Source organism: Excalfactoria chinensis, chromosome 1 (genome assembly GCF_039878825.1).
Source record: "Excalfactoria chinensis isolate bCotChi1 chromosome 1, bCotChi1.hap2, whole genome shotgun sequence".
In the NCBI taxonomy this organism is placed as follows: Eukaryota; Metazoa; Chordata; class Aves; order Galliformes; family Phasianidae; genus Excalfactoria; species Excalfactoria chinensis.
Genome location: NC_092825.1, coordinates 77,744,590 through 77,769,064, shown reverse-complemented (window position 1 = coordinate 77,769,064; position 24,475 = coordinate 77,744,590). Strand labels below are relative to the sequence as shown.

The 24,475-nt window shown below is 43.7% G+C and overlaps 1 protein-coding gene across 3 annotated transcripts in view; it reads right to left on the bottom strand.

Annotated features, from left to right (window-relative positions):
* Window positions 1–15,219, bottom strand: part of LSAMP (limbic system associated membrane protein) — a 412,942-nt gene extending 397,723 nt beyond the window's left edge. For all 3 annotated transcript variants that reach the window (XM_072326671.1, XM_072326673.1, XM_072326675.1), the window contains exon 1: window positions 15,165–15,219. In XM_072326671.1, coding sequence (XP_072182772.1) covers window positions 15,165–15,204 — 40 coding nt within the window. In that variant the 5' untranslated portion in view covers window positions 15,205–15,219. The remainder of the gene's footprint in view (window positions 1–15,164) is intronic.
* Window positions 15,220–24,475: the final 9,256 nt, after the last annotated feature.

Here is a 24,475-nt window from a genome sequence, read left to right as displayed (position 1 = left end):
AACACCACCACCAAGCAAGGGCTGCATTGCCAGTCCTGCAGCGAGAAGTTCAGGCTACAAGATTTCTATGTACAAACGAATCAATCCAAATTAGAAGCCCTACTGCACACGTTTCACTACTCAAACACCCGAAATGGAGCAAGAGTCTGCAGCTACCCTGCTGCATTCAAGCCAGCAAGAACAAAACTCACGAGAAGAGGAACTCCACTTTGCCAGCAGATGGCAACAGTACTCCATGTTAGCATCTCAGATCCCGTTCCTGGAAAAGGACACAGCGGTGCCATCTACAGAGCGCTCGAGAGAAGCAAACTGCTTCAGCTCTGCTCAGCAAAAGCACTTTAGCAAAGCGTGGGAGAGTAAATAAGGACATTTCATGAGCAAACCCACCACCTAGAAGCATGGGTGTGATGACACATTCTCGCTGCACAGGACAAACTATGATTTTCTCATTCTCCCCTTTCATTTTCCCTTCAGAGTGATTCAGCCCAGAATATTAAGAGAAGAAAGTTATTTATTTATTTGGGCCTTTTCAACTCTCCGGATTAAAGAGACAGGTTTTTCCCCTCTCCTGCACATTCTACTCTGTCAAGGGAAGCGGGAGGAATCCAGCCAGGATCAGACAATTTCCAGCGACAAAACAAATGGCAGCTCCTCCTCCTTCCACCTGTAAGACCCATCCCTTTCTCCCAGTTTGCAGTGAGTCCTTCAAATGCCCTTGAGCTACAGCACAGAATAAATTGGCATATATAAAGATATGTGCCCAGCAGTTGAAGTCATTCAGGTGAGGCATGTGATTCCCCCAGAATCAGATAGCCAAACCTGGTTGCATCCCCTTCTCCTGCATTCTGTTCTCTGGAAGACTCCGCACCTTGAGCTGTGGAGCTTCTAACCTTCCACTAATGAACCACTGGCCTAGAGCCTAAAGAAAGGCCATTCAGGCCTTTAAAATCTCCTGCTGAATGAGAGGAATCACTTGAAATCACTGTTGTTTCTCCAGGTGTGGGCTCTCAGTTGAGAACTCAGAGCTGGTGCCAATGGAAAGGATGGAGCTGTGAGAGTTTCTGCACAAAGGACTGCAGGCAGAAGGCGGTTTAAATAAGAGCCAGGCAGGAGTGCCTGGGGCAGGTCCTACCTGCTGGAAAGTTGGGTCTGGCACCACAGGAGAAACTGTACTGGAAAGCATGAATAGAAAGATGAAGGCACTGTCACTTGGATGGCCAAGCACAGCATCTCCAAAGTGAGTAATTACACTTGTCCAGACGCCACAGGTCCTACAGCAGCTGCCATGGCATAGGGTCACTTAAAAGATTACTTAAAAGATTAGGTTGTTTAATTAAAACAGGGTGTGGAGCAGATTCTGGGGAAGGGCAACCTGTCCAATGACAGCATGGATGGTGTGATGCCTCTGGGAGAGGAGCAGGTCAGAGAGCGAGCAGCATCTCTGCTGCAAGGAAAAGGACCTGCTCTGAAGCTCCTCAGGCAGGTACTGCACGGTGACCTGCCTCGTTAACAGCAATAGAAGTCCCATCGCAGGGCTTTGCTGAATTGGCCATATTTCAAGGTCCTCTCCAGCTGGTTGAGCGATTCCAAAGTGGGAGGAGGGATGTCCTTGAGATATTATTTCCTTCTCAGATAGTTCTGCCGAGGCAGAAGTAACAACACACCAACTCTTTCCACTTCAGTTAACAGCCTACCCCTCTCTACAGGGCAATCAACAGGGCTACAAGCGACTTAGCACAGTGACAGGTGCAAATGCCCTGAATGAAGAGAGCAGCAGGGGAGGGGAAAAAAAGTAAAACCAGGCACAGAGGTAAGAGATTCCTCAAATGCAACTGCTGTCTGCTTCTGCTGCATCCACAAGTAGAAACGTGCGCCTTTCTCATCTGCTTTCTGCTTCCAAGGATCACACAATGAGAAAAGGAACACGGATCTCCTGAATCAGTTTCAAGTGGCAAAGACGAGTTGAAAAGGGGAGAGCCCCATAGCTCTCTAAATGCTAGTAGGCTGGGCTTCTTTCAGCCTTTACAGGAACCATTTTCTTAGGTCATGAAGTGGTTATTTGTGGCAGGGAAGGAAAGGAGAAGGGCAGAAGGAGGGCTTGGATCCCCAGGCAAACAGGTGCTTGCATGGCATACACAATCTCGTTGCTTTAGCTATCATCAGGATGCACTGACTATGGGATGAGAGGATTTATTGCTCCACAAAAAGGGAGACAAGAGTAAATTAACAACATGCTTTTCCACACTGGGCTCTCCCATCTCTGACACTCCCTAGATCAGGCATTAAACACTGTTCTTGCTGTTCAGTTCTCTTAGCAGCCTCTTCTGCAAGACAGTAGATGATGTTGTAGAAGTCCAGTCTTAAGACTTTTTTATACAGGGAAGAACTCCTCAGATATACTTGTGTAAGGTGAACTCACTCAAGATTTCATATTAAGCATCACAGGACAAAAGTCACGACTCCAGGTACGTGCACACAAGAGCCTGCCACCTTGCACAGTACTGCTTTGTATGCATTCAGCTTCAACTCTATGCCTTCGAAAGGAAAGCTTGTCATGGAAAACTACATCAGAAAAGCTAATCCCATGTGACAGATAGTCCACACCAAATTATGAGCCAGCAGCCGGCTGCCATCCTGCTCTCAGAGGGTGCTACTATCACAGGGCAGGAGAGCATGCAGAAAGCACACGCATCACAGAGACACCACAGCATGCAAGACAATGAAATCCTCAGAACCTATAGCATAAACCACATGTGCACACTATTTGCGGCAGCTCACACATAGGGCAATGAAACATAATGCACACGTTCAGTGGGAGATATGGGCACACACGTGGTTTTGTGCATCAGCACAGCGTCTTACAGCCCTTTGTTTGGTTTACTGTCACGCAGCAGCATTAACTTGAAACAAGGGGGTTGCACTACAGGAAGAATTGTGTAAGGTAGGCACCTGGCCTGGACACTCCTTTGAAGCAGGAATCAAAGAATAATCAAAATGCACAGGCTTGTGTGACAGCAGCTGGAAGGAGACAGAGGGGTGACTTTGAATGGAAGCAACAGCAGCAGAGGCAGGCATGGCACTAGGAGAAGACAGTGCTCACAGCAGCTTTAGTGTCATCAGAAACCAATGTAGGCGGACTCCAAACAGCCTTGGTTACTTGCTGCAGAGATGCCCCTGTGCAACAAGGATGAGGAAAAACCAGGTGATTTCTGTATCCAGCATTTCAGGCCTATGGGGCTCCTGACTCCTGCAGAGTCCCCAGAACTGTCCAACAGCACAGCAGCCTTCCTCAGCAGTTTGCAAATTGTTATCGCACTGTCAGCCTTTGCAAAAAAACAATGGGAAAGGGCCATGCAATCAGGTGATGCTAATCAGTTTAGTTTTGCTGAAGCCACCAGAACAATTCCAGTCCCCACTATCTGATGCATGAGCTCTCCTATGTCCAGGAGCAGCGCCAAGCTCACAGTGACCCAGGTATGACTCCTTCCTCTTGGAAGGTTCTATGTGCACCCTTGACACTACTCAAAGCACTAAGTGGTCCACATATCACTCCATTTTCCTGCAAGAATGCAGGCAGAACATTTTGGTAAGGAGATAAAAAACTATTTTCAAGTAGAAAACTGCCATTCTGCTGAGGCAAACTTCTGCCACACACCTCATGCCATAGCACTGCATGCTACAAATCATGATCAGATACTCACTGTCATAATTCTTTGAGACTAAACCTCTGTGCCCCTTTTGCAGAGTGACAGAAAGAGCAGAAGGCCTGAAGTGCTCCACCCATGCCAGTTTTTATCATGTGGAGCCTGGCATGTGCTTTCTAAGAGTGACCAGAGATGGAGACAGAAGTATCTGTCCACAGGCAGTCTTTACACCTCTGAAACTAAGTGCAAGACACCACACCAGGACGCAAGGTCTGCAGGTTATTACCCTCCAGCAGGGGTTTCATCACAGCAAGCCAAGTCAACAGCTGTTGCAGTGAGAAGCCAAAGTAGTAGACAGACACACACACCGGTGTGAACAAAGACAGAGGATAACATCTAAGCTCCAAAAAGGCTCCTGCCCCATCAGAACAAATGGGAGTTTTAAACTGCCAGGTTAAATGGATGCCGAGACATCATCCACTGAAAGGAATGTGTCTGCAGCTCAGCTAGGATTCAACCTGCTCCTTCTCTCCTGTCTCCAGAGCAGAGAAAGTCCAGTTCCTTCCTATTTCTCTACATGAAAAAGCAGCAGGAAGGAGAAGGATTAAAAAACCAACAAAAACACTCCCAGAGAGGCCCTAACTCATCTCTTACTCTCGGATAAGTCCAAATTTATGACTCTGTCTGCCTTTGAGTCTTTATTATCACCTTAAGTGGCTAGCTTCGTACACAATTTATTATAAAAGCCTGGAATCTACAGTCAAATTACAGATCAATTGAAAACTACACGGAAAACAATTAACATCTGGCAGCAGTTTAATCTATAAAGCTGTCGCAGGTTTTGCCAACTCTGAATTCCTATTCTGATACCCATATTTCCTCACCCCAAACCTAGCCTCCTCTTTTTAACTTACATAGTATCTTGTGCTAAGGAGAGCCTACCCTTAGCGAGGTCTCTCAAGCATTTCTATTGATAGTCAGCTTCTTCCTTCTTTTCAGCTGTTCTGTGTTTTGCAGAGAGGAGAGCAACAAGAAATTAAGACCACCAGCAACTCTCAGTTCTCTTAAGTGTGTCTGCACACTAGGGGTGTTGGGATGAAAGACACTATAGACCAATTCCCCATCTTTCCCCTTCCAACTGTGACCCAGATAGGCATGCATCCTCAGTGAGACGGCAATAACACACTGCAGAAATGAACCCACTGCCAGCACAGACAGACCACTGAGCTGGGAGCAACTGGCAGGAATGGCTGCATGGGAGTAGCTCTGGAGATGCTTTTATGTCTCAGAAAGCTGGGGAGAGGAAATGGATGAGTGGACAGGGCTAGAGAAGCCTCCGCCCTTCAGTGAGCTACAAACAGCTGTTGTTGATGATGATTGCTTCCTAATTAGCTTGCTCTTGTATAAGCTTGATAATTTTATGTACCTCCAGAGGAGCAGATTAGCTCTGAATTCACATTGTATCCATTTGTGAAGAGTACCCTATAAATTATTTACCTAACTCTCAGAAATGTTACATCCAGAAGACTCTAAGTATGTCTAATTACATGGCAAGACCAACACAAGGTAGAAGGGCTGTATTTACAAGTGCATAGAAATGATATACCACTTACAAAGTTACTATGCATACCCCTCGATGCTACAACAGGTTTACAGCCTGGCTCTTACTAGGCAGGAACACAAAGAAACTTCAGCGACAGATTTGTCCTTCAAGAGACAAAACAATATACGGACCCAAAGCAAAACAAAATTTACTCACTGTCCCCAAATATGTAAGGTTATCATAGCCGTAATGAAACAAAATGAATTTGACTGTATGCTGGTAAATGGCTCCAAACTTCATAAAGAGTCTAACAACCTCTCCCCAAGCTGCTGGCTCTGATTCACTACTGGTTTAAGTAGAATAACACAGTGATGAATCAGCTATGCTCTAATTTTCACTCAATTTTTTGCTATGTTAGTACATTGTTACTTCATTACTATTGAGCTGCTATATTTTTTGTGTGCATTGCAACCAGCACTCTGTTAACTCCTGAGGAACCTGCAGTCACTGCAAGAGAGTTAATACTAAGTCTTGTGACAGTAGCACCCCAGCACCCCAGTTCTTAGCTGAAGATGAAAGAAGACTGAATGCACTAACATATTTGCAGTCCATCAACCTTATTTTATGGGGAAGACATCCAGATGAGACAAAACAGAATGGTAGCAGTTTATACCATTGTCAGATAGATTAAAGAAAATGTAACCTGATATTAACATGGGGGAGTGGGAAGGGGAAGAACCAGAGAAAAGTATTTCCACAGAGGGGACACTGCAGTGCAATGTGGACAGTCTATCCCACCACTGCATAGAATTACCCAGCGTACATGTACAGTGGGTAGCCTGGATTAAATGCACAGAATGTGGCAGAAATGACCAAGAAAACACTAAGATTTCACAAACATAAGCAAAATACCTGCTAAATATCATGCAAAATAGCTAGATGCTGGGATCAGGCTCTGGGAGGCATAGTCCAAAAGGTATGAAGAACTGCCCTCTCTCTCACTCTTGAGTCCCCTCAAATTCAAGCCACTCTGCTTCACCTTTCCTCTGCCTAGAATTCATCTCCACATTGCTCATTTTAACTCAGAGACTATGAGTAAGCTCTCCTTATATTCCCTTTCCAAGTGTGAAAAAGGAAACCTTCCCTAAATGAACACGCAGCACCACAGTAATCATAGAATGACCTGGGATGAAAAGGACCACAATGACCATCCAGTTTCAATCCCACTGCTATACACAGGGTCACCAACCACCAGACCAGGCTGCCCAGAGCCACATCCAGCCTGGCCTTGAATGCCTTCAAAGGATGGGGCATCCACAGCCTCCTTGGGCAACCTGTTCCAGTGCGTCACCATCCCCTGTGTGAAAAACTTTCTCCTAATACCCAACCTAAACTTCTCCTGTCTCAGTTTAAAACCATTCCCCCTTGTCCTATCACCATCCACCCTAGTAAACAGCCATTGCCCCTCCTGCTTATATGCTCCCTATATGGCAACAATCCCCAAAAATGCACAGTGACCTACGGGCAGAGAGTGGCTTTCCAAAACCACTTCCAGTTTAGGGCCACTGCAGACCAGTATCTCTCCAGTGCAACATTTGGGAAAAGGCATCATATGATTCTTGTTGAGATGGACCAAGGGACTTTTACAAGGGCAAATGCAGAAAATGCGTAAGTCCAGTAACTCTGATAGAGTACTTACTCTCTGCCTTATGTTTTTGCAGCACAGTGATTAACAGGGGACACACACACCATAGCAAAGGAATGCTTCACGGCTGAAAGGTTAATTCTTGATTTGATTTGTTTCAGAAGTATTGGAGATTTGATAGAGGAGGACGATGGGGTGGAGGATTAAGAGGGCTCCCGATCGAGGAAAAGAATGATTACTGAGATAGGCACTAATGCGCACGGAGAATCGTGCGGTTCCTCCTGAAAACGTATGTTTGATTTTCTCATAATGCTTTTCTGTTGCTGCCAATCCTCACGTTCCTAGCACACTCAATTGCCCCTTTCTCCTTCCCACACACATCCCAGGCCACCAGGCAGTGGGGGCTGGATTTGATTTGGGAAGGTGGGGAAGGAGGAAAAAAGATGAGTGGGTAGGAGAGAGAGGAAGAGCAACTGAAGCTGCAAACCTAGAGTTGAATCCATTGCGCCGAATGTTAACTTACAGAAAAGTAACCCAACAACCTTGAAATAGAGCAAAGCCCAATTTAAATTCATTACATTTAAATTAAATTTAAAGCCCATGTAAATGATTGACTTAGTTAAGAATATGTCATGTGGAAGAGAAAAAGTGCAGCAGCGACATGCCAGGCAGCTTTGGCTAATTTTACAATTCACAGCAAACCTTCATACTCTGATTGCGATTAAAAAAACCACACAACTTATTAGCACCAATATGCCAGTTATTAATGCTACTTCCACAAGAAAGCACTGAATGTTTTGCAAACTTCACAAACAAAAAACTTCCATTTACTGAAACGCAGCTAATTTACAGGAAGGATGGGGAGGCAGGAAATGGAACAAAAAGAGCACAGCAAGAATGAATGCAATTCATTCCTAACTGGAATTCTGCCTCTCTCCCAACTAATGCTCTGAAGGGGGTAAAAATGCTCCAGGATCCTATGCTATCACAGCCTTAATTCCTATGCGAAAAAACGTTTTCTTTTTATTCAATTGAGAAAATAATTACTGTGTTTTAAACAGTTAATCTATTGACACCAGTTGGTGACATTGACACCAGTGGGCGCTCTGTCACAGTCTGACAGATTATATCACTGGAACTTTATGAAAGTTAAACATCATTAATAATAGCGTTAATAAAACTTATTCAAAACACGTGCTGTGTCTATCCATCCCCACCCTGCTACTTCACACAATGATGTTATCGGGTTGGTTTTGGTCTACTGCACCAAAATTGCTTTTGTTTATTTATTTTTTTACAGAAAAAAAATTACTGTGTGTGCAGACATTTATTATCCTTAATGCATTTCCAGCATGCATGCTACAATTTAAAAGTAACCAAATTATGACACCACGGAGCTGAACTTTTAATCTTTTAACAATGTCATACGTGGTCAAAATAAGCCGGTTAAGCAGAGTCAGAATAGCCTTAAAATAAGAATTTTCAGGTCAAATCTCATTCTCGCAGTCTTCGCTTACTGAGATAACTCTCCCCTTCCCATGTGAAGTGCTAGAGACGAGCCCAGTGGCTGAGTGATGAGTCCTACAGTAAGTCTGACCTCAATTTGACAAATAAGATTGCAGCAGTCAAGTGCCTTGAAGAAATACTCTAGCACAAAAATATGCACAGTTGGAAATGCGAAAATCAAGGTATTTGGAGAGGGATGGGTTAACACAGGAAGAGGAAAGCAACTGCTTCTGCTAGGAGCAATATGTTATTATTATTTTTTTCCTAGCAGCTACTCCAAAAGCATTATCACCTGTGTATGGCTTTGTTGCTTTCCTTGTCTTCCCTACAACAACCTCCCCGCAAAATGAATAGGAGCTGGGTATATCTTCTAAAAAGAAAAGAGAAAAGAGGAAAGTGTACATGCCTCCACCCACATGCCGTAAGAAGGGACATGCTTTATAAATACAATTGTTTTGCTTCATTTAATCTTCTTATTGGTGCTGATTCCATGCAAGCAAAACTTCAAGAGTTGGTCAATTTAGTGCAAGAGGAATGAATGATTCTGAAGCTCATGAGCTCTGAATGCAATATAAGCTGTGTTGCTGGAATTCAGGAGTAACACAGAATGGAATCATAGAATGGCCTGGGTTGAAAAGGACCACAAGGATCATCCAGTTTCAACTCCTCTGCTATGTGCAGGGTTGCCAACCAGCCTGGCCTTGAATGCCTCCAGGGATGGGGCATCCACAACCTCCTTGGACAACCTGTTCCAGTGTGTCACTACCCTGTGTGAAAAACTTCCTCCTAATATCTAGCCTAAACCTCCCCCCCTGTCTCTAAGACCATTCCCCCTTGTCCTATTGCTATACACCCTCCCCCGCCTCTTCATAAGCTCCTTTCAAGTACTAGAAGGCCACCATGACATCTCCCCAAGCCTTCTCCAAGCTAAACAAGCCCAGTTCCCTCAACCTTTCCTCACAGGAGAGATGCTCCAGCCCTCTGATCATTTCAGAATGGGTCCAGAGGAGGGGCCACTAAGAGCTCCACATCCTTCCTGTACAGGGGGCCTCAGGCCTGGACTCAGTACTCCAGATGGGGCTTCACAAGAGCTGAGTAGAAGGGGGACAATCACCTCCTTCTCCCTGCTGACCACTCCTCTTTATAAACACAACCAAAAGCCAAGAGCAAAGGCCTTCGCATGAAATTGCAAAATGAGAAGGGGTCCCTTTAAGTCTCACTATTGCAAGAAGCCAATCCACCCTCTGAAGCTGCAAATTCTCCCACAAAGAAATATCATTTAGTTGTAAACCATGTGTCCTTTCTCAGGGCAATCCTGTAGTTGGTTTTCCTTTCCTTGTCTTTCCTTCCTTTTCCTTTATTATATATATTTAATAATAGATATATTTATATCTTAAGCATGTAGTTTTAGAGCAGGTTAAAAAACAACACCCTTACAAACAACAGGGCAGTGAAGAGATTTGAAAATAAATAGAAAGAAAAGTACCCCAGTTCAATGATGGTGTATGGTGGGGGAACAGAAAGGGAACAGACTGCAGAAAGTGGCCAGAAGCTTTTCTAGAAAGCATAGTTTTCACACTAATTGCACACAAATTACTGCCCAGGTCTTCTGTTCTCACCCTGTGCAGCTTTACTTTAATTCACAAATAGAACCTCATCTTTCTGGAAGCTCAGTGGCTGCTACAGCACAAGAAGAGCCCAAGCCAGGGATGGCTATCTATCCACACTTGATGTGTGGAAGTCAGAAATCCTAGCAGCACATCCCTGTATCCTCCATGCTGGGAAGCTTGCTGATGAAAGGCCTCGAGGATGAGTTTAGATGTGGATTATCCAGTGCTCTTCACCATCAGAACACCACTGCTGGCTAAATGATACAGCCCTTGCCTGAAAGTTGTACTTAAGAGGTTTGCAAACAGTAGGTTCAGGCAAACTCAGCTCGGACCTGCTCTTCATACCTCCTATGGCTCACCCCCAAAGGGCCTTTCTGCCACGTGGGGTCTCACAGCCAGGGCACAGCACAGAACCCCTTTGGAAGTCAGCAGTGCCCTACAGCCTGAAGAATTGATCTCAAAAGTAATCAGCCGTCTCACAGAAAGGGGTCTTGAAAGCTAGGCACACCAATTTAAAGATTTAGCCGGAAGATTTTGACAAAGCCCCTTTAAATGGAGCAGATATTTGTCTCAGTGAATGGAAAAATACAGTACGAATTAAGTCTGCAGAATGAGAACATTGGAGGAAGCGACCTGCATTGACTGGTAGCCGATACTGCACCCCTCATGATGTGTAACTAATAACAGCACACCAGACGTTCAGCTTGCGCATTAAATATTAATAACATTTTTCTTCTGACTCATCGTTAAGCTTAGAGCCTTGCTGCACAGCACAAACTGATTTACAGACCATCCATGGCAGGCTCCCGAGCACCCGTGCCGCTCAGCTGAACACTGGCCAGCCAGGAGCTTGTCAAGAGGCTGGCACACTAGCTGGGTCAGAAGCAGGGAAAGCAACAACCTGGGTAGGATGGAAATAACCAACCCAGTCAGCTGAGAGACCACCAGTAATGCACAGCATGTGAAATGAATCCCTCTGCGCAGAGCTCAAGCTCTGAGAATACTGCAGATGTAATTGGTGGACACTGCTTTTCTTGCGCTCTGCTCCTCAGGTAAATAGCACAGCACTGATAATCCTCCTGGGACAGCCAGCCTCAAGCACGGTGGTCACAGTCCACTCCCAAATAAGGCTGTGCCCAAAACAAGCTTTACAAAGGTAAACACAACTTACCACTCTCTGTCATACTCTGTCATGTTCATACTAAAGGAGAGTCAGGCTGCTACTTTATACCTCTCTACAACAAGGTGGTTTCCACTTCATAAGCTTACACTGCCTGCAGCTAGAAAGAAATGCTTGCCTGAATCCACGGAGAGCATTTTGTAGGGAGATTCAGGCAAGCCATTTTTGAAATGCGGCATTCAGCAGCATAGAGATGATGTACAACACTTAGAAAGTGCTTCCAGTGATTCTTACCAACACCCTATCACAAAAGCAGCTTGTAGTTCCTTTGAAAGAGACCGGTGAATTCCAGCAATATGGGACTGATTTTAAACAAGCAAAAAAGAAAACCTGAAGTGAGTCAACGTTGAATTAGGAACATCAGAAGAGGACGTCGGGTTTACAAAGAAGGTGCCAAACTACTCCTGAGGAACCGTGCTTTCATTTAAAAGCCTAAATACATAAAAAAGCAGTAGCTCTCCAGCCTTATTTCCCTGTGAATGTCTCAAAAATGCAGCTAGATCAGTAGAGTTGCTTTTCTACATGGAGATTTATTTTTCTTTAGAGAAGAGTTGTTTCATTCTGGGGTGTTTGGAAGAACCCTGGCAAACCCTTCATGCTTTTCTCATGTTAGTTAGGTTTACTCTCCTCTCACCAGCTGTGGTGCAGAGATGCTAGATGAGCTGGCAGCATGTTACAGTGGGTATTGGGTTGGAATGAGCACTGAAAGTCAGTCCTATTCACTTGCTTGGGCGATCCTTGACAAATGACTTGAGAACTAGTTATGCCCATCTTTCCAGACATACAAAGCAGAAGGCACCAGATACAGAGTCCTACCTCAACCCTATGATGTCACTTGCCAGAGACTGAGATACATACAGGTACACCTGTTTGCATAGACATATATTTAATACTCCTAAGCTCATATATGTACACAAGCACAAACATTTATGACTACTTCCATTTAGTTAATTCTTTCCTTCTCCAGATCACAGAGGACAACTGCATAGTTTTACACTGTTAATCATTTTCCACAGCCCACATCTCCTTTAAATCTCAGTGCTTTGTTCAACTGCATATAGCAACTATGTCACCAAATAAAACTTTCTTCTTCCTTCCCTCTCTACCCCCCTCTCTTTCAACATGTACAAGATTAATTAGTGCATTGCACACAATGATCCCCACCTACAATAATATTGCTCTGCTCAGCAAAGATTGACGTTTGCAGGGGGAGAGGTACCACGTTACCAAAAGTTTATTACTCCTATGAAATGTGATCCAGAGCATTAGAAAGGTATAGACAATTAGCAATTTTCTAACTGTGTGAACCAAGAGCATTATGTGATTCACCATCTTTATTCTTTTTTATTATTATTGTTATCATCTTTATTTGCTAATTTGCAGAACTATGAATGAGTGTTACTGTCACACAGGAATTTGCCAGGTTTTCCTCACATTTCTCTTGTGCGTTGCCCTTTATTGCTCAATTGTTTTGATGCACAGCAATGAGACAGCCCCCTAAAAAGTGGCATTTTTTTAATTGCTGTCTGTTCAAGAGCAGGTAATAAGTCCTGTACCCGTTGGCACAATGGCTGAATCAAAGCCTGCCAGCTACACAGCCCTGTCCCAGCCTGCTATTCCCTATCAAAGCATCACGTGCTTATATAAAAGCACTGCAGAGGTCTGGATCATTACCCAGAAAGAGCTGTCAATAAAACAGCACTAGAAACAAAACAAAGAACCGATTCAGTACATTCATTTCCAGCCGAGGACTGTGTGCCAATTAAAATACTCCAAGATCCATGCAAGAAGAGATCACTTGACCACTCAAAGTATTTGAGAAAGGAAACCAGGACAGGAGGAAAAAAGGAGTGTCAAGGGAAACCTGATCTCTGTGTGGGATTGCTGTTCAGAAGAACCAATTTGTGTTGATGGGTTGGACATTTAAGAGCTGATAGCATGTTGTGCTGTCTGTTATGACACTGGTGACTATGGGATTTCTTCAGCAGCAACTTTATTCTCTAAGATCCAAGTAACAGATAATGAACTGCACAGATAGGTAGCATTTCTCTGCGTCAGCGCTGGAGGCAGCAGGTTGTCAGCTGAGTTCTCACTGTCCCCATGGATGAAGGCTCACACGGAACTCAGTTGGCCAGTTCCCTTAGGAGTCCTTCCTCATCTACAAGCTCTCTTGGCAGACACTGGGCTCACAAAGCAACTGAGCCTTCACAAGCTTTATTTTTCCTGGGAGCATTTGGCTTACTAAGGCACAACGACTGACAGCCCAAGAGCACCTGCACTGCTGGTAGCCAACAGAGCCATGCATACATTTCCCAGTGCCACCACAAGACCTCTCTGCTCCATCCCTGCAAGAAGTGCTAGGCTTTGAGCTCAGATTCTCATGAAAAAAGAAAGAAAGAAATCACACAGGGAAGATGGAGGTCCTCTATCTTGCACACATTCCTTTTCTTGTTGTTATTCTCCTGCCCCTCATCACAATTTCCGTGGATTTTGTTTATTTCACTGAGTTTGCTTACCTCTAATGGCTAAGCCAGAGGGAAAAAACACATAATCTTGCTAAATCATTTCAATCTATCCACCTGCCTCCTACCCTTATAGTGTACAGATAGCATTTCAAATCACACAAAGGCTGGGAAAGTGTAACCAATAACGTCAATTTCAGGAGAAGAAAGCTCCGAGAAATAAAGCCCCAAACCAGCACATCAGGATGAGAAAATTGAACTGCCTAATTGCCTACACTGAATAAAACCGTGAAGCAGCACTGGTGGTAATAATTTCTAAAAGATTTAGTTTTTAAAATATTAGTAATAAGGATAAGGGATTAACATTAATACCGTAGGTGACTAATCTTGGCTGCGCCTTTTTAACAACAGTGTTGCTACCGCCATCATAAAAGAAATTAGCACTGATAATTAGATCAAATCCTTTATGTCAGTAATCCCACTTGAAGATATTTTCAGAAGGTTGGAGGTTTAAGGCAATTTCCTGTATGTGTCCAGGACTCATTAATTAATATTGATATTTAATATGTTCCAGACTTGCATTTCTTGGTAATACTCAGAGCTGTGTCCAACTCATTTGAGATAATAGTTTAGTCACACCACAAAATAATTGTCCATTCAGCACCAAAAACTATCATGCAGTTAATCAGAAGACACTAAAATTGTCCCGTGTTTCAGGGAACTGAGGTTCTCTGCATTTGAGCTATTTAATATTTGCCCCATGTTTGAAGCCAAGTCAGTCTTAAGATGGGCCAGCATTCCCTCCAGTGATTGGTACTGCTTTGTGTCATGACTTTATCATTGCCGTATTATTTTTTTTCCCTAATAACTCCCACACTCCTGAAAATAAATACAATGTCACTATTTCCTCTTTAATCACTTTGAAGACCTGCTCTGGATTCCCAATGCCAAAAACCATCAATTAAAAATATATGACTTAACAACTTCACAGCAACTGCAGACACCTGGATGTTTCTAGGGGCTTACATGTCTTTTCCCATCATCCCCATTGGCACCATTGTGCAACACCTTCCTAGGAGGAGAAGATGTAGATGGATGTTTGCTAGTTAACAACCAGTCCTACCAGATTTAGAAATGTCTACAGAAACACTTGGAACACTTGAGCTTCAGTACGTATCTCAGACTTGGTAGCATTCCTCTAATAGGCACCCATTGAGAACAGTGCAAAAGGAATTGGAATATGCAAGAGGCAGCGTACCTGCGTAAGCTGACCCGATGTTTGGGAGAGCTTTGCACAGCGTGCCTCCCACTGTGCTAACAGCCTTTCATGTGTTTGTACCTGGGAGCTGAAAGAGCCACACACAATCTCTCCCACTACCGCACCATTAGCTCCTTATTTCTGGGCACCTTGGTAAGGTTTGACTAAACCTCAGAAATCAAAGAAGAGGAATTATTGTTTAGTTAAGGTTAAATCCCAGTTCATCTATCTCAAACCTCCCGCTGAGGTGCCGTACAAACGCAGACAAGGAAAATACTTCAAGGTGCTTAGGAAGAAACCGTACCACAAAGAGTACCTGAGAGAGCTGAGGTTTGCTGATTGTTCAGTGGTCTCATAAAAACAGGAACGGCCACTTACCTATAAAGAAAAAGAGAAAGAAACATCAATGATGATTCACTTTTAAGAAGAAAAGTGTACTCAGTACAAACAGAGAATAAAATGACTGCAGTGCACATGCAGACTGCGCTTGGGGTGGGAGAGCAGGGAATCAGCCTGCAAGCACCATGACTGAACTGCAGTATGAAGGCAGGGCTGAAACAGGGAAAGATACAAGAAGAAACAAGTCAGGTACACTTGTAAACCAGTAGCAGAATACACGCATGTTCTGCTTACCAAAAACAATGTCCCAAATAAAGGCAGCTATCCTGACTTCTGGGGCACTTCCCATTTTCTGCCTTCTCCCATTTCGCCCTGAATTAGTATGGAAAATTCTCTCCCAGTGTGCAAGTCAATATGTCCCTTACTGCAGACTGAAGGACTTATCCTCTGCATGAAACAGGGAGTTCAAGGAGATGTTTCCTGAATCTCCCCACGATATTCCCCGCTCCACCAAGATTAAGCAAAAAATAAGTAAATCTGATGAACTTGCAAATTAATTCCCTTCTATGCAACATGTGTGTATGGTCCCATTAGCAGCAACACAGTATGCCATCGATTGGGGAGGGGAAAACAGCTTTGTTTATGGTAATGGATTCTGAGACTCCTGGTGATAATTTATTTAGCAGGGTTTTTTTTTGCAGAGCTGGCTTTTACGCTGATGGAAACCCTCAGAATGGGCTGATGTGAAAAGGGGTGGGGTGAAAAAAAAAGTGGCATTGCTTATTTTCTGAAAAAAATATTGTTATTAAATAATTGGAAGCACATTGATAAAACACGCCCGAGAGCTTGGCTGCTGTAATTTATAATACAAATTACATCGCTATTGACAAATGGCAATTTAATCCAGCGATTAACTTCAACAATGTGAATTCCTCTGTTGCTTTATTATTATTTTTTAAGTAAGACGTACGTAGCACATGAAGCTGGATACATGCTGGGCTCACCAGATGCTGGGCTGTTGCTGGCCTCAGACTTATTTTTCTGCCTCATCTCCCCCAAAGGATACACAACTGGGAGCAACCTAACCAACTCCCTTATCATCTTTAAGTACAGATCAGCCCTGGGAAGTATCCATAGGGATGTTCATTCTGCATAATTACTTGGCTTCAAGTTGAGCAGTTTCTTCTGCTTACAGAACTCTACCTGCCTAATACTGTTCTTGGAGGAAAAAAAAAACTCAAAAACAAATCCACAGCTTGCTGGGTATTGATTCACCTAGATGATTTAAAATGGAAAAAAGATCATGGTCTCATCCCTCACATATCCTTAAGGAACAAACACTTGATCAAACTACCCATCACATTGCCTATTCTTCCACAAATATGTCCAGAGGCAGAAGCACCCATCAGCCAGAGATGCCAAGCCCGTGCAATAACACTGCAGAGCTACCAGCTGTAATAGGATAGTAGGAAATCAGATCATCCTACATTTAAACTGATTTCTATCACTGATACTCTTTGCAGTACCGAAGTAGCATTGAATGCAATGATGTGTTGCTGCGTGGTCACTTAATTCGAGAAGTAAATTCAGTATTTGCTGGCATCCCCTGCCCAGAGATACAAAGCAAACACATGTATGGGAGCTCTTATTTAGAATTACCTTTCCACTGCCTCCTGGGGCAAATCGAAACAGCTTAGGCATCTCTCTGGGACGAAAGGGTTGTCATTCTCACCCTGTACAAAATTGTTTACAAACTTCGCTGCCTCTCACTTGGCATTACTGCTATGGCCATGTTGATGTCTTAGGCATACAAGGGTTTTGCTACCAGGAAGTAAAGGGGCCTATTACATCTGTGACACTACTTGCACGTAGTTAGGAGCAGAGTAGGGAACAATGGCAGTATTTTTCCAATGGATCAACTGCACAAAGATTTGCTGGCAGAGCCATTTCCCAAACCCACAGCATTTTATACAGTACCCCATTAAGAGTTTTCAAGTTCATCCTTTAAGATATAATTTTATCATTGCTATTTTGGATCCTCCTCTAGCAGTTGAAAGAAGTCAAGACAGAAAGAAGAATATTAAAAATGCCGCATATATGAATTTGCTTTTAAGCCTCTAGACAGGCTTAGTGAAATAGGCTATAGGATAATTTTTGAAGGGGGTGTCTGATAGATGTGAGCTGAACAGCAGATCTGGGTGGCTGAACACCTGGGAGTTGGGTTCAGCTTTTGCTTGTGACCTCAGCTTTGTTCCCACTCCCGTGAAATTATACTCATCAGGATAATTCCACCCTTAGTTAATTCTGTCAAGGGATTCAGAAAGACAAAGGGCTTTTTTTCCCACAGCACCCAGGAACACTGATTGTCAAAACTGTGCTGCTGCAACAAGACATGGTAGACCTGTGATGAAATCACTTTTTAACTCCAAGGTTACAAACTGTGGTTCATATGAGTGCTGAGAAGGTTCTACCCTATCTTCACCTAAGGAAACTTTCTCACTTCAGCTAAATATTATATGGTCAGAGTCACCCAACAGCAGGCTCTCAGTTCTGGTTTGAAGGAAACAAACAGCATTTTGCATTTCCTGTTGCTCCTTCCCACTCCCGCAATGAAAATGTTTCTTTAGATGAATCCAAGCTTACCAACATCTGCAGAATAGGCAACATGAATGACATTGCATCTTGCAGCAAATATACATCTTGTAAATATATATATATATATATATACACACACACACACACACACCTCCCCCACCCAACTCTTGATCAGACACTGTCTGGGTTCATGATCAGACACTTGACTGGGTTCATTGCACCCTAACAGAAATACCCGTGGTCAAGCACAGCCATGGCTGAGAAGGGCGGTGACCCAGACTGGACCCCACCACCCCACTTCTGCCCTGGCCAAGCTTTCTTTGAGGTTTCCTTTCTTTGGGTTGACCTATTCTTTTCCCTGAGTAACTAGAGAATCTTGATGAGAAGAGCGGCCGCGGTGGGACGGCTGCAAATGTAATGCAATCAGAAGATAATGACTTCAGAAGGAGAGGGGAGGGAGGGGATAATCAGCAGAGGCAGATGAACTCCCAAGATTTAAAAAAAAAAGAAAGAAAAAAGAAACCAGTTTTCATGCAGATGTCCCTAGTAATGAAGAATGAGGAATACTGGGGGGAAAAAAAAGTGAAATGTGAGCAGATTTGTTTCTAAATAGCACTATTTCAGAGCTTTCCATGGGGTGTAAGTAGCTCCTTAAGCTGAGTGTCTGGAAATACCCTAGACAAATTCAGACCTCTCATATGTCTTTCTCCCTCTCTCTCTCATACGTGTACCCATATCCGTGCCACAATTTAGAGCTAGTTTTAGTGGGAATTGAGGTAGGGAATATAAAATATGCAGGGAACATCCCTGCTTCCCTCCAGGCTCAGGTTGAGCTCAGTGTCTATGAAAATAATATGCAAATGTGACAGTGTTTTCTTTGGGCAATCCATTTAACCAGAGCTTTCAACACCTCAGAAGCCTGGAGACAAAGGGTGCCAGTAATGATAAACACAATTTATTTACAACGGGAATAATAGGGAAGGTGTGGGTGGTTGCGACTCTAGGTGCTCTCCCCTGCTCTCCCTGCCTGCTCTGCCACAGGCTTTGACTTACCCTGGTGATGCCAGCCTCTCCCTGGGGTGAGGGCTTCCTAGGGGTTGTTCTGCCCAGAGCTTTCTCTCCCTCTGCTCAGATCCTGCATTTTATATTCAGATATACAGCTTCCACAGGGGAGAAGTTTTAATTTCTCAAAGCAAAGCAGTAAAGGACCTAACGCTGTCAGACCTGGCTACAAAAACCATCACAGAGTTCAGGTCTGAAAGAACCCAAGTGGAATTACAATCCCTCCAAGGGGAAGCAAGATGCTGGCCTAGCACCATGATGCTCTCCTAGACACCCTCCCTCACCAAATGGTATCAATGCTTAACAGCGACAACTCCGAACACTACTCACACATCACAGGGTGTGAAGCTGCTGAACCTAACAGGTGAGACAGCTGAGGGCATGCAGCTTGCCACAACACCTCCCTCGGTGCTTGCAGCTCCCACCTATGGGCCAACCAAGCAGCTTCTGGGCCAGCTGCTGCACCTGGAGCTCACTCAATTAGCATGAATCACACTGATGTCAGCTGAGGCAGCTCAGCTGCCTGTACAGCTGTGCTAGGGAAGGGGTTGCTTCATGAGCTGTCCCTGCTGCGGGGTGAGAACACCTGGAACTGAAACCACTAGCATCAAACAAACTTCATTAATTGAAGGGTGAAAGCAGAAAATACATGACACGTTCCACCCCAGAGATAGCTGTTGCACAGGAAGAATAGCTGCTGAGGTGACCTCCATAAAAATCATGCTTCCAAAGGATGTTCAAACTTCATTACACCTTTCCTATATAAGTTATCCTTTATTATTATTACCCCTGAGACTCAGCACTCTCTTAAAAAAAAATCTAGTTCTTTTTAATTTGTTCTAAGTAAAACCATTACTTAGAAGTATGACAACTGTATTACTAATTACATAATAATTTTATGCAGTAGCACCAGTAAAAATGGTTTGAAGTCTAAATTAGGCCTAATAAAAAATTAATTTAATAAATCACTTGGCCTCCAAAAATATTATTTACTTAAAATTAGAGTTTGCTGAAAAATCTCACATTACTTTTTATTAATGCCACATAAAGTAATTGTGTAATTAGAAGTTAACTTATGAGGTGACACAACTTAATTGATAATGATGCATGGCATTTACACAGGACCCAGCAGCTGGAAAGATCCCAAAATGTTCTGTTAAGGGGAAGTGAGTCGGTGTCTGAGTGCCACACCAGGACAGCAACCACACCTGGGCAACTGCTCATTAGGGTCCACCAACCTCAATACAGCAGTATAGAAGGGAGCCTAAACACAGAACTCCACAAAACAGGAAGGAAAACAAAGAAATAAAGCCATTCCTTGGAAATAAGGTCAGGGCATGGGGATTTGTACTGTTTTGTTCACAGTGAATTAAGGCACCATACAAGGCTGTAGAGCAGCGTTACTCGCAGCCTGCAGTCATAAGGGTCCCTTATGACCATGCAGGATCCCTTAGAAAGGACCCCTTTGGCTTTGCCCAGCCTGTCTTATCTCATTCACAAAGTCTGATCAAATCAGGATCAGTAATAATTAAAAGTTACTGCAGAGTGTATTCGTCCCGGTACTGTGCCAAATGGTGGAATGGAATGAAACTACTTTAATGGATTTGGGGGCCCCTTCGACTTCTAGGTGCTTCACATACTGCAGTGTATTAAGTCTATGAGTTAATTTATCAACTCTACATGGCACTTTATGCTTCCATTTTACAGAAAATTAAAGAAAACATACACTTTGGGATGGAATAAGCAAAAAAACACCCCATCCTCACATGGATTATAACCAGAAGCTCATATATCACACTAAAGAACAAGGAAATCTGCAGTGAGTTAAATCTTCCCCAGGACAAAGGAAAACAAGAGTCAGATGACTGAGTCCATCCTAGACAACCGATGCTCCACAGTGAAGAAGTTGGCTTTGGGATATGCTAAGTACCCACACCTGTGCAATTCAAGGGGAGATCCATGAAATTAGTTCTTGTGAATCCTACTGATGGGAACTGGTGCTGTGAATGTCTACCCTGCCTAAACCACATTAGTAAGAAAGCAGGTGTAACGCTATAATGGGATGATAACAGCAGGGTGGCAAAATCTTTGGCTACAGCAAATGAGAAAAAGCCCAAATGCAGCAGCTACAGATGCAGAAATGAAAGAGCTGCTTAACGTTGGAAGGCCTCAGGTAGGCAGTGATCTCTAGCAAGAGATGCCCTTACTTCTACTGCCAACCCTTAAGTGTGGTCTGGGAAGGGGTGGATCCTGGCTCCACCCCCCTCAAGTCGCTCAGGTGCATTGCATACACCTGAGCTCCCCCAGGTTGGCCCTGCCTTCCCACCAGGTGCTCAATCACTGTTTCAGGCCATGTCCCAGCATTTCCACTACAGCAAGAAAGAGAAGGGTGCAAGGATTTGACAAAAGAAACATCAACCCCCCCCTCAAAAAAAAAATAATTAAAGTTATTTAGCTCTGAGATAATGAACATGAGCAAAGGGAAAGAGGCTAAACAGAATTATAGCTGCAAGTGATTCCATAATATTTCAGGGTTTGGGTTGTTTTTTTTAAAAAACTCATTTCCATTCATTTTTAGAGGCACAGAATGAACGAAACACACGTATGTCATCAAAACCTCCACTCACAAAGTGGAAACTAAGCTAGCTAAAATTAGTCCAGATTGAAACTTACTTGCCTGCAATCCCCATCAGTAGCTTCTAGAGCACTACTTAAATGCCAGAGCCTCCCAGCAAGGTGCACGTTGTAAAAGCATGAGCAGCTGGGACTGGTCCCCTGCATCCCTTGGCAGATTTGTTCCCTCCCTCTCCTGAAGGAACCTCACTTCTCAAAATCAGATCTGAGTGCCAGTATTGCCAATTGGAAATTCAAAATTTGTTGTCAGAGCATTACCTGAAATTCACTCTATTCCACAAGCCTACCTTGTCATAAATGCGCTCACTGAAATAATGACAGGATGTGGATGCCAAGAGAGTGTCAATGCAATCAAGACAAATCGGTGAAGGAATTGAGAGAACTACTTGACAGCACTCATCCTGCTTGGATGGAGGCTGCTTAAACATTCCCCTGCTTTCTTGCACCACAGGAGGCCCTTTGGCAGCATGGCACCCACACTCTGTTCTGTCCTCCCACAGCCAAGCACAGAAGGCTCAGCAACCTGAACTGCAGCTGTAGGCTTTGGGCACAGCTGCACACCAGCCATGCAGGAAGATGCAGCACACAGACTCCCAACACATGGCACCTTTCTGCCATCACACCGGCTGTGCCAAGTTAAGCTTCCTCCACCTGCTTCCACACTGCAAGGCCATCAGCCGGATCAGCTAAACAGATCAAATCAGGAGAAGCCTTTAAAGAAGGCTGAAAATGGTAACGAGGACATTGCCATGAATCGCCCTGTGGCTGATTTGACATTGTATCTTCAGTTTCCCACATACATGTTGCCAAAAGGGGAAATAAGACTACAAACCCATGCTGGTTTTAAGGTGCATCTGCGTAGTTATGAAAGAAGTTGTAATACAACACCAGAATCAGCAAGAACTTCAGAACAGAGACCAAGGGTGTTTTAAGGCTTATATAAGACAACCTCAAGCAGACAGATCTTTTAGTCTATTTTCTGATCAAGTTAGATCACAACATTCGGCCCTTGTCTATGAAGTCCCTTCTCTGTCCATTTTTCTACCACCCTATATACACCTTCTCTCTAACAGCTTGTATAGTATTTCTGAGCTGCCAGATATTCCCAAGCATCATTTTAGACTGACATAGAATAAGCTAACTGTTGTCTTTTGCACCAACCGTGCCAGATACCAATGGTTCCTTTAGTGTTCAGTTTTGGGCCCCTCAATACAAGTAAGGCATTGAGGCTCTGGAGCACATACAGATGGGCGCTCAATGAAACTGGTGTTGGGTATGGAGCACATATCTTATGGGGAGGGGTTGAGGGAACTGGGATTGTTCAGTCCAGAGAAGGCCCAGGGGAGACCTTATTGCCCTCTACAGTTCCTTGAAAGGAGGTTGTAGCAAGGTTATGATCAGCTTCTTCTCCCAAGTAATAACAATAGGACAAGAGGGAAAAGCCTCAAGTTGTGCTGGGGTACGTTCAGGTTGAACATTAGGAAACATTTCTTCTCAAAAAGCATGGTGAGGCAGTAGCACAGCTGCCCAGGGAGGTAGTGAAGTCACTGTCCCTGGAAACGCAGCACTGAGGGACATGGCTTAGTGGGCATGATGGGGACAGGTCAATGGTTGGACTACATAACTCAGTAGTGCTTTCCAATCTTAACGGTTCTATGTTCCCAGTATGAATAGCCAAACCTTCTGAACAGAGGAGTTACAACCCCTAACCAGCAACGCATACACATACCTTAACAGCCTGGAATGTTTCTGAAAAGGGTTGCACACAACAAAATCGTGTCCACAGCAACAGGTCACCATGGTTATCTGTTGTGACATCAGTAATGGCAGAAGCTATCTCAGCATCTATTTGCTTGCTTACAGAGATCACAGTATCAGCTGTTCATTTAACAATGAGATGTGCTGAGCACTCTACTACCAAAGCAGAACTTCAAGTTGAGTTGGTGGAACATTACCAGCTAGATGTTTTCTGGTCACGATGTGATGCTTAGTTGAAAGCCAAAACATTTCAAGTCTAGGGCAGACTATCCTAACACTTCCATAGGATGACAGAGAGACCCAAATCAAAACACTTAACATTTCCATTCCAAAAGCAGAGTAGACATTTTAAACACAGCTCTCCTTCATTAAAATGCTTGAAAAGTTTTGGGCGTAATCCAACACGGATCAAAAACAAAATTCAGAAACTCGTAACTTGTCATGAAGCAGAATTAGCATTCTCCAGCCTGCACCACTTTTGGGAGGTTGGGGAAGGCTGGTGAGGAGGGGGTGCTGCATTTTAAAATCAGCAATGGAAATAGAGTAATACACAGAAAGGAGATTTGAAATTCAAATGCCACAGGGTTCAGAGGTGCTTGTGCCTAAGTTTGTAGTCTGGGCTGTTAAAGGGATAATGCACAGGCTCGGAGCCGCTTCTAAAATTATCTGTGGAACTCAGGATGTGTACTTCAGAGAGAGACAGGATGCAAGTATGATCTCTGCTGACAACAGCTCCAAATCCAGCTAGTTCGGGACCATCTCTATGGATTCCCAGATATGCTGATGAGCTGGCAGTTGACAATGTGTGTGTCAGGGATAACATTTTGTTATATATATCAATAGTGGCATTTAATTTCTGCATGAAATTTCTGCATTTATTTTCTGGATGAAAACTGTCCAGTCCCCTAAAGAAATGAAATGCTTGTTAAAAGGAAGAGCCTGTTTGATCTTCCCTTTGTGGAATTTCAAGCCTCTGACTTGCAAATCTTGTTCAACTATCATCTTTGAACTACAGCACTAGCCTTCTGTTTGCACAGAGGCTTATGCTAAGTTGACACATTCCAGTGTCCCAAACAGGCTGCCTCCTCACTGACAGGACTGTCTTAAGAGTACATGGAATGAGAATTAGGTCTTTGAATTTTTAAGTGAGTTAACATTAACAGCGAGACTCTCAAGTCCTGAAGAAATGATAAACTGTACTGCAAAGACAGGAGGAATACCTGCACTGATATGAATGAC